The 13,497-nt window shown below is 40.7% G+C and overlaps 1 protein-coding gene across 2 annotated transcripts in view; it reads right to left on the minus strand.

Annotated features, from left to right (window-relative positions):
- Positions 1 to 13,497, minus strand: part of nptx2a (neuronal pentraxin 2a) — a 56,648-nt gene that overhangs the window by 38,017 nt on the left and 5,134 nt on the right. The window contains exon 3 of one of the 2 annotated variants that reach the window (XM_034190707.1): positions 6,486 to 6,729. In XM_034190707.1, coding sequence (XP_034046598.1) covers positions 6,486 to 6,729 — 244 coding nt within the window. Of the gene's footprint in view, positions 1 to 6,485; positions 6,733 to 13,497 lie in introns of both variants that reach the window. The other variant, XM_034190706.1, reaches the window with a different exon arrangement.

Consider the following 13,497-nt stretch of genomic DNA (forward strand, 5'->3'; position numbering starts at 1 on the left):
GCAAGCTGGCAATCAGACAAACAAACAAAGCAAAAGCATGACGCCTTTGATGGAGAGTTTGTTCTGTCAATGCTGATGATGGTGATGATTAAGTCCTCAGTCTGCAGGAGGATCAACACAAAAAAAATTTAATGGGCTATCATTCATATAACAACAAACATCCTGAACAGCACTGACAGAAAGTAAAGGTTGAAAAGCTTTTACACAATCCTGTTTAAAGCTAAACATGGCTGAGGTAATTATGCGGTGAGTTGGAGGAACATTCCTGAACTTTTAACGTGAAGAAGGAAAAACAAAAGAAATGCAGAAGAGATAAAACTCAAGGTTCATCACTGCAAATCTCAGACTGAAAATAAGAGCCAACTTTAGTTTACACAAAGCAAACATTCTGTAAGATGATGATTGATGCAGAAATGTGGCAGAGATGACGTTAGTATCAATATTAATTATAGACGTCTCTGGTGGTGTGGTTCTTCAGCAGTACAGACGTAGTAATCTGAACAAATGCTGGAACCAGTCATCTTTATCTCGCACATTACCCAATAAAGAAATGGGATGGGGGAAAAAGAAATCCGACACCATATGAATGGGAATAAAATTGTGTTGAAAGTAGAATGATCCCATAGCAGCACACCTCAGCTTCATGTTCTCTCTTTTCCTCTGCCAGCTAAATGCTTCTCAGGATCACAGCGTTCTGGGGCCTGTCGCAGCATATTTTAAGGTCATGGCTGGGAGACATCCTAGGGAAATTACAGGTTCAATGTGGGCACATGGTCACATGGTCTGGATAGACAAAGCTGCATATACACACACACACACACACACACACACACACACACCACACACACACACACACACACACACACACACACACCACACACACACACACACACACACACATACACACACACACACCACACACACACACACACACACACACACACCACACACACACACACACACACACACACACACACACACACACACACACACACACACACACACACACACACACACACACACAACAAAATTTGTCCTATGCATGTCAGGCTGGTCATCTGGGTTTGGCATCATACCACTTAGCCTATTTACAAATAGCAGGCATGCAGGCATGCACATAACTGGTACTCATGGTGCTTGTGCATGCTAAAAATAAATGATGCGCAGCAGAAAACACAAGGGAAGCACTTCATAGGGGGGAAAGCAATGACAGATTGTAGGAAAAGTGTTTCCCTCTGTGTGCTGTCTGCTGTGCATCAATGATTTTTAGCACACACGAGCATGATGAGTATCAGTTATGTGCACCCCTGCAAACAGGCAGATTTTATGTTCATTCTGATGTGAGATTATTGATCATCAGCCTTGAACCTGATTGTGAACTTTTTGTGTTGTTGTACAAAGCTTCAGCAATTCATGTCCTCAGTTCCCAAACACTTAATGAGTGTTGTTAGAAGGAAAGGTGATGTAACACAATGGTAAACATACCACTCAGTCGGTTAATAATCCTTTAATATCACGTTACAACAAAAATCTGCCCTATACTCGAAAACCAGTCCTCATGAGATACAAGAAAAAACAGGGCTGATAAATCATACACTTTTCCTATCAATTTTACTGCCCTGGAAACTGTGGCAATAAAATCAGGGCGATACAAATCTTAAAATAGGGTGATACAAAAATTAAAAGACACTGGAAATAGCGGGCTTTGTATTGCACGTTGTGTACATTTCACACAACATCCCAACTTCAATGGAATTGGGGTTGTACAAAGGGTAATAATATATGGCAACATTTTTGGTTAAAGAGCTGCTGAACTACGTCAGGAGCCAAGTTGGCCATGTAGGCCAGATTTGACATCGAGCAATTTACTGACGGCCCTGCAAAATCTTAAGATATCTCACAATTGGCCAACTAGATAAAATCAAACATTTTACTAAAGTGAACATAGGCTATAAATAATCCCTGATGATATTTATGCTAGCATTCAATAAACATTCACAGAGACAGGACACAGTTGTTGGTTGACTCCCAGACCATTTTGATTCCTAATCATTAAGTAACTAGCAGTGAATCCTGTTGTGATTGAACCTTGCAAGTACCTTGCTTGGCCAATATTCCTCTACTTATTGCGACCCTTTCCTTACCGGTGAGGGACAACAAGTCCTTTCTTTCAGTCAGCTAACTTGATACCTGCCTTCCAAATGAAAGCCAAAATTGCTTGCAATGCCAGGAGATCAGCAACTCCACCCCCTGAAGGATTTCAGCCCTGATACTGCAGATCCCTCCACCTTTACACAACCTTTAACTGTTTCACTATCGGAACAATCTCACTGGAGAATCACCCACCAGAACCCCGGCACCAGAACATCAAATGGTAATGAATTAATTTAAGATATAACAGCAGATTTTGGGTATTGGGTATTTTGGGTATTTATGTTCTGATCTAATAATCTGTACTCCAGATTTTAGGGCCCCTTCACACATAACATGATTGAAGCCGACTAGTGCACGAAGGAGGAATTGCATGCCATTTGTGAAAAAAAAATCAAAGCTGCCTCCAACACCTCATACGTCTGTCGCTACAATAATTTGTACACACCAGTGGCCGAAAGACAGAGAGTGCCCTGTGAGAGCCCATTCAATCCCTCTCATGGCAGGTGGTGGCCAAAATCGAGGTGACACACACAAACATCCAACAGCACTCGCTGGGCACTTAGAAAATGTGTGGCCATTCGCACTGTCAGCACAAAAACAGTGAGCAGACGATCACTTTTGAGCTGGATGTGAAATTTGTCTATGTGCCCCCATGAGTGTGGCACTGCAAAAAGCAACATACATGTGGCGTGCATGTTTATTGCACGTGTGCGCGAGTGTCACGCCCCCGCCCCCTCTCCCCAAAACACATGTGGCGTATGTGTGATTCACGCACCCCCGCTTCCCCCTACACATGTGGCGTGCAGGTGGGGGCACACTTGCATAAAATGCTTACGTGTATGTACAGACATGATCACATGGGGGCCGGACAGCCACGTCTTAGTGCACACAGCATGGGGAGCCGCCTGTCAGCTGATTGCAGCACACTGACAGCTGGAAATGACTGCCCAGTGCACACGACATGTCAAATTACAAACAGAGACCACCGCCAGGACAGGCATATCAATAATTATGACAATACCTACATATACAATTCCATAACAAATAACTAAAATGAATAACCACATAACACAGAAACAGAGTGACACCTAGGTCTGGGCACTGAATGGACAGGGGGGCGCGGCTGGCTGCCAAAGCTGTTGGGATCTCTGCTCCTGGACGTCCCAGCTGGGGAACATGTACTGTGTTTTGAAGGACATCAACTTACAGCTTTCCTCCGTGAGGTGCATGTCTCTGTCTTCTGTCCTCATGTGGAAATACATGAAACATCTTTCTGCAGCGGCTGCACACAGTGCACCTCAGCAGGCTGCGGGCTGGCCTGATGTGTGTCCATACATCATCTAATTTCTGTTTATTGAAAACATACATTCATCTCCTTGTTGATTTTAAGCATTTCACAATCCTGTTATAAGACAGTGATTGTACTGCAGTGGTAAAGTTTCCATCTGTTACTCAGAGCTTTTGTAAATTGCAGGTTCGAATTCCACGAGTGGCATTTATTTTTTATTTAACCAGGGTTATTTACAGTTGTATGTAAAAGTTTGGGCACCCCTGATGATTTTCCTTTATAAATCATTGATTGTTTGGATCAGCAAGTTCAGTTAAATATATCATATAGCAGATAAACACAGTGATATTTGAGAAGTGAAATGAAGTTTATAGGATTTACAGAAAGTGTGCAATAATTCTTTAAACAAAATTTAGGTAGGTGCATAAATTTGGGCACCCCAACAGAAAAAAAAACCCCATCAATATTTAGTAGATCCTCCTTTTGCAGAAATAACAGCCTCTAAATGCTTCCCTGTTATGTCCAAATAATTCAATTTTAGTTTCATCAGTCCACAGCACCTTATCCAAAATGAAGCTGGCTTGTCCAAATGTCCTTTAGCATACCTCAAGTGACTCTATTTGTGGCGTGTACACAGAAAAGGCTTCCTCTGCATTACAGCATCATACAGCATTTCCTTGTGCAAAGTGTGCTGAATAGTTGAATGATGCACAGAGACACTAGCTGCAGCAAGATCATGTTGTAGATCTTTGAAGCAGGTCTATGGGATGACTATGACTGTTCTCACCATCCTTTGCTTCAACTTATCTGAGATTTTTCTTGGCCTGCCACTTCGGGCCTATACCGTGCCTGCGGTCTTCCATTTCCTCACTATGTTCCTCACAGTGGAAACTGACAGCTGAAATCTCTGAGATAGCTTTTTGTATCCTTCCCCTAAACCATGATGTTGAACAATCTTTGTTTTCAGGTCATTTGAGAGTTGTTTAGAGGGTCCCATGTTGCCACTCATTAGAAGAGATGCAAAGCGCCACCTTAAATACCCTTTCTGTTATGTGTTGGACGCAGCTCGGAGAACCGACCAGCGTTTGAAGGACCCAGTGTGAAATAAGCAGAGCACGGTACAAAGGCTAACTGAATTTAATACATAACAGTGATACAAAAATAACAGAAAGTGCGGTCTGGCGTGGTGCGCTCCCAGCAGCGCTAACGGTCCGGAGCCAGAAGCTGTTCGGACCCAAGGACCCCGCCGACACCCCCCAGGTGGACGCAACAAACCGAGTCTGTGAAAGAAGGAACCATTATGTGAGTCCACACTCTACACACAGAGAGAACACTTAAAGGTGTACAAACAGCAAACACTTCCTGGCTTGATTACTAATCAGCTTCCCAACCTGCAGGCATGGAACATCCAGTTCACAAAACTCCACTGCAGTGGAAGCCGATACATGACTAACATACAGCTCAATATAATAAAGGTGTGAGGGACACCACATTTACTGACTGCATAAATGTTAGTCACAAAATCTAACGTACCTCAAGAAGTGTGCTGACGAGCGTGAGACCTCACCCCCTCCTCTTTCACAGACCGTGCATCAAACCCTGGACGTTCTCTGCATCCACTGATGATGAGATGGCTCCCGAGACAACGATCTCACCCGTCTGGTCACAAGGTCGAGTCTCTGGCAAATACACACTGTGCACTCCAGTCTTAAATGCCAACATGCTCCAATCCATATAGATGCACCTCAGCTGTGAGTCCTGACGAGCCGCAGGTGATCAGGGTGAGGTCCTGATAACCTCAGCAACACAGCCACTCAGTCCCAAATGCAAGCCACCTGGAAGGAGAAACAAAGGACAGAAACAAAAAGGCAGCCAGGCCCCCCAGCCATATAACACTTTCTCATGATTGGATTCACCTGTGTAAGGAGGTCAAGGGTCAGTGAGCTTACCAAACCAATTTTGTGTTCTAATAATTAGTGCTAAATGTATTCTCATCAATAAAATGACAAGGGTGCCCAAATTTATGCACCTGCCCAATTTTGCTTAAATAATTATTGCACACTTTTTGCAAATACTAGAAACTTCATCTCACTTCTCAAATATCAGTGTGTTCGTCTGCTATATGATATATTTAACTGAAATTCCTGCTTCATTCATGTCATTTCATGACTGTACGTCTGTGACCATGGGTCATCTACAGAGGAAAAGATGGATCATACTTTTACTGTCCGTTTGATAAGAGGGATTCAATAAAATGCTGTGTTTTTATGGTGTGTGGTTTCTATTTTTTTCTCAGCAGAGGTGTGATGTGGTGCAACCTGTCTGACCTGTGTGACCGTGCGTCACTCACGACAGCAGGTGGAATGGTTCGTCGTTCCCCATTTCGTGTTTGGTTCTCAGATTTTCTCCGATTTCTGTGTCTTTCGTGCTATGTGTGAAGGGGCCGTTAGTTATGATAACAAAAGTTCCTCATTTTGACAGCACTTCAGCCTTAATATTTGTCATTTTTCCTGACTATTTGTGGAAGCAATGTGTTCTAATCTGAAACTACAAATCACTGGGATTCGAATCATCTGTGCCTGAAACAAGGCACACACAGCAAAGTAGGAACCATCCTGTGCCCCCTGAACCCCTAAAGGATAGAATTTTCTTTTTTCTTTCATCTTCTTGCAGCCAGCTCCCTTACAATTAACGCTGGTGACTGTCAAACAGTCATGACTGGAATCCAGTCAACCTTCAGGCACGTGGGCCTAACGGGAATGTCTACTCAGTGATAACCTAAATTTTTTGTCCTCGGGGCCGGGATATTCATGTTATTTTGATATCTACCATCAAAGTGATACCCGGAAGTCTGGACATCTCTCTAACATTTCTTAAACTAATTAGGCATCCTTTTAAAAGCCATCCTTTTAGTTTCAAGACCAAAAGCTGCTCTAAGAAACAAAAGAAGTCATGATTTGAGATTCATAGTTGCCTCATCAAAAACTATGCAGAAGGTTAGACTAATTAGTGCATTCATTCTGGCAGTCATTGTATCGCTTACTCTTCTCAAGCTCTGTGATCCTCTCCATCAGGGAGTTGAGGGCGCTTTCGGTGCGTTGGCGGTGGGCTGCTGTTTCATTGTAAAGCTGGCTCTTCTCTTCCTCCAGCTCGGCCACCTTCCGGAGGAGCTGGCTCTCTAGCGCCCCCAGACGCTGGCGCAGAAGCTCACGCAGCTCTGGCGGCAGGGGAGTCAGAGCCGAGGCCGCCCCGGCTGAACTGTTGGCGCTGGGCAGACGCAGGCTCTGCTGCTGATAGCAGGGACAGGCAAACAGACAGGAGGACAGATAGACAGGCAGACAGACAAGACAAACAGGCAGGCAGGCAGATGGTCGAGATGTTTAATCCACTTAATCCTGTCCACTCTAAGATACGTTTTAGGCCACATACCCTATTGGCACCGTTGTTATTAAAATGAAAACAGTATGTCCCTGTGGCTGGCTTTGGTTGGTGACCTGCCAAAAAACCCAACGGTTCCTCTGGACAATAAAGTTTGACTCAGCATGTGATGTCACACAGAGATTATTTCTGTTCAATATACCCTACCGTTTTTATCCATCCGCATCACTGCAATAGCATTTAAACAAACAAAGCTGCACTTTTGAAATTGCTTTGGAAAAAACCCCACTAAAGCTCAAGGGCATGCTACTCTCTTTGATGTGTTTTTGTCAAAGTTAAAGTTCAGAGGAAACAAACCTCAGATTATTTGTGTTTCAGCAATTGAATAAGAATTCACTGACTCATTGCTTATTCCTGTGATGGGTAGGGTTGCCAACCGTCCCTTGAAAAACGGAATCGTCCCTTATTTGGAAATAAAAGTGTGCGTTCCGTATTGACCTGAAACGGGACGCAGTTTGTCCCGTATTTCTGTGAGAATCAAAAGTCTGTAAAATGTCAGTGGAATTGACTGGCGCTTTATATGGAAACTTACGGTAAATTTGATCCCAGCCTCTCTCCTGCTTTTCACCAATGAGCTGACAGACACAAGTTGACGATACAGAATCACTCTTATCTCATTGGTCGAGGGACATCTGCTCGCAAGAAGATACCGACGTCATGAGCCGACGACGGTCGCTGGACGACAATAACAAAGCGCAGCATGGCTGATATCGATACAGACACCGACACTGGCACTGCAGATATGCCTACGGACAGCAATGTCTGTAACGTCTTTACTACTAAAAAAACAAACAAACAAAAAGAATGCAAAATACAGGGGCGAATGAGAAAAGGAAAATGGCTGGGTGGAAAAGGTGCGCGACAACAGCTAAGTATTGTAAGTATTGTTTACTTTTCAGACTTTATTTTTTGCACTTTTTATTAACACTAAATATGTAAATGTGCACTGTTACATTGTTTTGCACTGTTACATTGTTTTGGATGATGCAAATTTTCTATTGTTTTTCTGTTAATTTATACAATTTTAAGTTAAGCACTACAGAGAGATTTATTTTTAAAGATTTTTATTTTATTTTATGCTTTGAAGCAGGACAGAATGCTCATATTGAAATTGTGAATGAAAATATATTTTGAACTAAAAATAAATTGCTAAATAATTTCCACGTGTTCATATCAGAGCAAATGCATGTATGCATCTACTTAAGTTCAGGGTCAAGTCAACAGTCAAATGGTTAAAAATCATTTCACACAGACGCTGGGAAGGGTGAAGGCAATGGTCGGTCAGCCCTGGCGGTGAGGTGTCCCTTATTTATTTTTCAGAGAGTTGGCAACCCTAGTGATGAGTCACGTGGGGTTGGAGCCTATCACAGCTGTCACTGGGTGAGGTTGGGTCCATCTTGGGCAGGCCTCCAGTCTGTCCCGGGACCAACATTAGACAAAGAGAATCACACTCACGGTCAATTTCAAATCACCAATCCACCTAAGCTGCACGTCTTTGGACATGAGAGAAGGCTAGAGCACCCAGAGAGAACCCACACAAACATGGGAAGAACATGCAAACTCCACACAGAAAAGACCAGGCAGGAAGTGATCCCATGTCCTTCTCACTGTGAGGCAACAGTGCTAACCACTAAGTCACCCTCCGCCCTTAATAAGAGTTATGATGCAAATATAAAGACTGAATGGTGTGGTGGACAATTGGTTAGTGCACTTAATTCCAAAAAAACTAAAGTTTCTTGGTTCAAGACCACCCACGTCATATCTTCATGTAATGCTGAGCTGCGTTCGGAAGGGCATCCGGCGTAAAACACCTGTGCCAAATCAACATGCAGATCCATAACATGATCTGCTGTGGTGACTCTGAAAATACAAGCAGAAGATGTAAAAATGACATCAAGATAAAGACCTCACTCCTGGATTTCACAGTGAAAGATGAAACTTTGTAAAACAGAGGGACACTCCTAGCGCACACCTCTGTCGAGGTGCAACACTCAGTTAGCTATTCTAAACTTTTGATGTTTTTTGAAGGATTTAAAAAAAATGTATGCATAGACTACATTGCATTTTCTGATACACGAAGCAACCAAAGCCGTTAAAATATGTATTTATATTTAGTTAAAATATTATATATGGAATATTTAGATTTTTTTTTTTTTTTTTTTTTTTTACAATTATACAGTTTAGTCTGTATTTTGGTCGATTTTGGACAGCTTTTGGGCTGGAAACAATCAGCTGCATCTGGCAACACTGATGCTTGAGCTTTGCTTGCAGCACTGTAAAGGTTGTCAATTTTTTGTATTTGTGTTCAATAAGAAACTGTAGTTTTGTATAAATTCTGATGTTTCAAAAAAGTGCAAAAACCAGATCAAAGGGCTTAATGCCCCCATTGCAGCAGCTCCATGCTTTTCTGTAGCGTTGCGCCCTCAGCCAGACATGATCAAGCTGTTTAACTTTGAACAAAAACCACAACAAACATTCATCGGGGCTGCTTCGGCTTCAGATTTTGACCCTGATTAAGTATGCGCTGTAAAAAAAAGTCCCTTGTTTTTAAGGAAAAATTCTGGCAGCTGTGGTTACCAGGAGAATTCTGTTAAAAAAAATACAGTGAATATGTAAATGGTTTTACATAAAAGGTGTATTACAGTGTAAACCTGTTATAATTTTATTGCCTGTTTAGAAGATTAAAATCTCTGCAAAACGGCCACCTTATGTTTAATTATCCTCAAAATGTAGTTTAATGAGACAATCACCTCTTTTTTCAAACCCTTAATTATCAGTATTTTACTGTATTTGTGAAAATTCTGATCTGTAAAATCTAACTGTATTGTACAGTTTTTGGTATTATGGTTTTTCTGTGTTTAAACTACAGTGATTTCTAAATTCTACAATGCTATATGATTATTTTAACATATTTGTACTGTTAAATTCACAGTTGATATTCAAAATCTATTTTGAATATTTTTCAGATTTTAATTACAGGAATTCACTGCACTTCCTTACAAATGCTAAAATCCCATATAGAATAAGCATGAGTTTAGGGACAATCAGCAAAGATTTCATAAGAAGTTGGGAAAAAAAAAATTACTGTTTCTTGGGTAAAAGGTTTCTTGGGTTCTCTAATCTTCTGTGTTATATAATCGCATTTTGAACAAACTGAATAAGCACATTTGTGTTTGAAGCAATAATATTGTTACATTAGACAAACCACAGAGGAGGGCTGGAGGTTATGTGATCAATTCCCTCTGTGAGCTCATCTGTGTTACAGGAAGTCTGAATAGATTTCAGTGACATTTTCTGGCACAATGTCTGTTGGGTTTGGGTGGAGTTGTCAAAGTTTTGAGGTGACACAGAAGTTGTTCTTTTTATCATTTCTTTACCATTCTTGACTTATCACAAGAAAAATATGGGCAGATATAAATAAATAAAATAAAATAAATTAATAAGTCAGAATTCTGATCGCCATACTCTGTGCAGTTGGCAGAGATAGCAATTGCTTGTTATGACCTTGGCTGAGGGATGCAGTCTCTGAGTTCCCTTCATTTTCTCCCTATTTGTGTAGAAACATAATTCATGAAGCAGGAAAACCCCCCTGTACTCTGTAAAATCTAGAGGGGCCCCTCCAGCTGTCAACATAATAACTCAAAAACAACAAATGCTCTCATCTTGTAACTCATCAACTTAAAAGGGCAGAAAATGAAGATAGATGGACCAGATTAATACAAAAACTATGTTTGTTTTACAACCCCAAATCAGAAAAAGTTGGGACAGTTTGGAAAATGGAAGAGGAAGAGTCCCCCCACCAACCCCCCACAATGATTCTAACATTTTCTTTGAGTTCTGTTTCATTGCAGACAGTATCAACCCAAGTTATTTCATGTTTTATGTGGTCAACTTCATTTAATTTGTTCATATACATACATCTGTTCTGCCTGCAACACATTAAAAAACCCACATTTGAGATAGGGCAATTTCGGGCAAGTAACAAAGTTAAAACAAATTGAATAATGATGATATTTTAAACAGATGATGCAAACAGTTGATGGTAATCGCATGTTGGTATAAATGCAGCATCCATGAAAGGTTGAGTAAGTTCCAAAGATGGGCAGAGGATATCCGGGTTGTCAACAAATGCATGAGAAAATGATTGAAATTGTTAAAAACAATATTTCTCAAAGAAAGATTGAAAAGGATTTGCATATTTCTCCCTCTACAGCCCATAATATCATTGAACGATTCAATGAAACTTGAGGATTTTCATTATGTAAAGGGGAAGGGTGTGATCTCTTATCCCTCAGATGGCCCTGCTTCAAACCTATTATTCATCAATAGCTGATAGAACCACTCGGACAAGTATCTCCTGTGTGCTTGCTCTAGGGGTTGGTAAGATTAGACTTTACTTGTGTGAAGCGCATTGAGCCAGCTTTGTTCTGATTTGTGCTATATAAATAAAATAAATTAAATTGATTACTTTGGGAAAACTTCATCAAGCACTACAAATAAAGTTACATTCATAAATGCCATTTAAAACTTTATTGGGCAAAAAAGAAGCCTTTTGGTAAACTTGTCTACAAATGACATTGACTTGTTGGACTATCACACAGTAGAAACATGTACTGAGGTCAGATGAATCAGTGTTCCTGATATTTTTTGAAAGAAATGGATGTGTATGCTCTGGACCAAAGATGCAATCACCATCCAGACTGTTATGAAAAAAAACAAACAAAAAAAAACAAAACAAAAAACAAACTTCTAAAGCCAGGGTCTGTCATGTAGTGTGTCAGTGCCCTTAGCAAGTGTAATTTACACTTCTGTGATGGCAGCATTAATGCAGAAATTACATTGAGATTTTAGAGCAATATATGCTGCCTCCAAGACAGCATCTTTTCCTGGGATGTCCATGTATTTTTCAACAAGACAATGCAAAACCACATTCTGCACACATTATAAAGGCATGGCTGCAGAAGTGGAGGGTACGGGTACTGGACTGGCCTGCCTGCAATGCTATTCTGTCTCCAACAGAGAATGTGTGGAGAATTTTGGGGGGGAAAAAGCAATAATGACATAAACCCTGAACCTTTACAATTGTTTTTAGGAAGAATGGAATAAAATAACACCTGACGTACTTCATTGCTTGGTACCCTCAATGCCAAAATGTCTTAACTGTTGCGAAACGTAATGGCAACATTCCACCTTGGTAAATGCTTTAGTGTCCCCAATTTTTATTTTTTATTTTTTTGCTTTAAATGCAGGAATGGATACCGTCTGAAATAAAACCGAAGTTAAAGTAAATGTAAGACTCGTGGCATTTTTTTAAACTAGCATTTTCCATGTTGTCCCAACTTTTTCTGTTTTGGAGTTGTACTTATATAACATACCATAGGCTTGCCATCCACTGGACACTGGCTTGTTGCCAGAAAAAATGTTGTTACATGCATGATCGAAATTCAACACATCTTTCAGTTGCCCTCATTCAGTCAGGGTCACCACAGTACAGATCCACATTAGGATGTCGAAAAGGTTTTATGCTGGATGCCCTTCCTGACACAACTCGAGTATTACCTGGAGAAACACACGCAGGCCCTGGTCTTCCTAAGAGGTTTCTCAGTCAAGTACTAATCAAGACCTCCACTGCTTGTCTTCTGAGATCTGACACAATCAGACATTCACAGACTCATAATAGCAAAGAAAACTCATAAAGAAAGCAATTTAACAGCATACCCATGTGCCCGAAAGGGTGTAGGCAGAAGCAAAAGCTAATAAACACCCACCCCTTTAACCAAAAAAAAAAAAAAGTATACATACAGTATGCATATATAATTATACATATACACATCAAAATTCAAAGTTATTTATTAGTCGTCTCCTTTTGGAGAAATTTAGTTTGGTGCATGAGGGGGCTCACCTGCACAGACAATAAAAACAGGACCAGCCTTTACACAATAAAAGCCACAGAAATAAATATCACCGACATAAATAACCAAAAATAACCTTAAAAATCACTGTAATCAACCCACTATATACTACTAAAACCACACAGCCATTTACTACTCGCCATTCAACTGAAAAAATGTGCAAAATTTATCCTATGACATAAGTTGGAGGTTTCTTCCTGTTAAAAGGGAGTTTTTCTTCCCACTGTCGCCAAGTGCATGCTCATAGGGGGTTGTTTTGACCGTTGGGTTTTTCTGTAATTATTGTATGGCCTTGCCTTACAATATAAAGCGCCTTGGGGCAACTGTTTGTTGTGATTTGGCGCTATATAAATATAATTGATTTGATTTGATTTGAAGTACAGTTTAAGCTTGTTCATTAATAAGCTTAATAGACAACGGAACAAATGAGTGTTTGTACCAATTACATTTGCACAAAGGAACACAATATCTCTTTCCCGAGTTTAACAAGATATACTCTGAATGCAGAACATGTGAGCTGTCCATTAAGATGTTTTTTGCTTTTGTAATGGTTGCTCTGTCAGAGAGTTCTTGAAAACTGGGAGGAGTGTGCTTTCAATTTGACTGGAAGGTTCCCAGACCAGCTAGTGATACCATAGCGGAAAATGAACTCAGTCGTAGCTCTGTAAAAGATTAGCATAATGTTCTTGCAGACCCCGAATAAAC

The sequence above is a fragment of the Thalassophryne amazonica genome, chromosome 16 (assembly GCF_902500255.1).
Source record: "Thalassophryne amazonica chromosome 16, fThaAma1.1, whole genome shotgun sequence".
NCBI lineage: Eukaryota > Metazoa > Chordata > Actinopteri > Batrachoidiformes > Batrachoididae > Thalassophryne > Thalassophryne amazonica.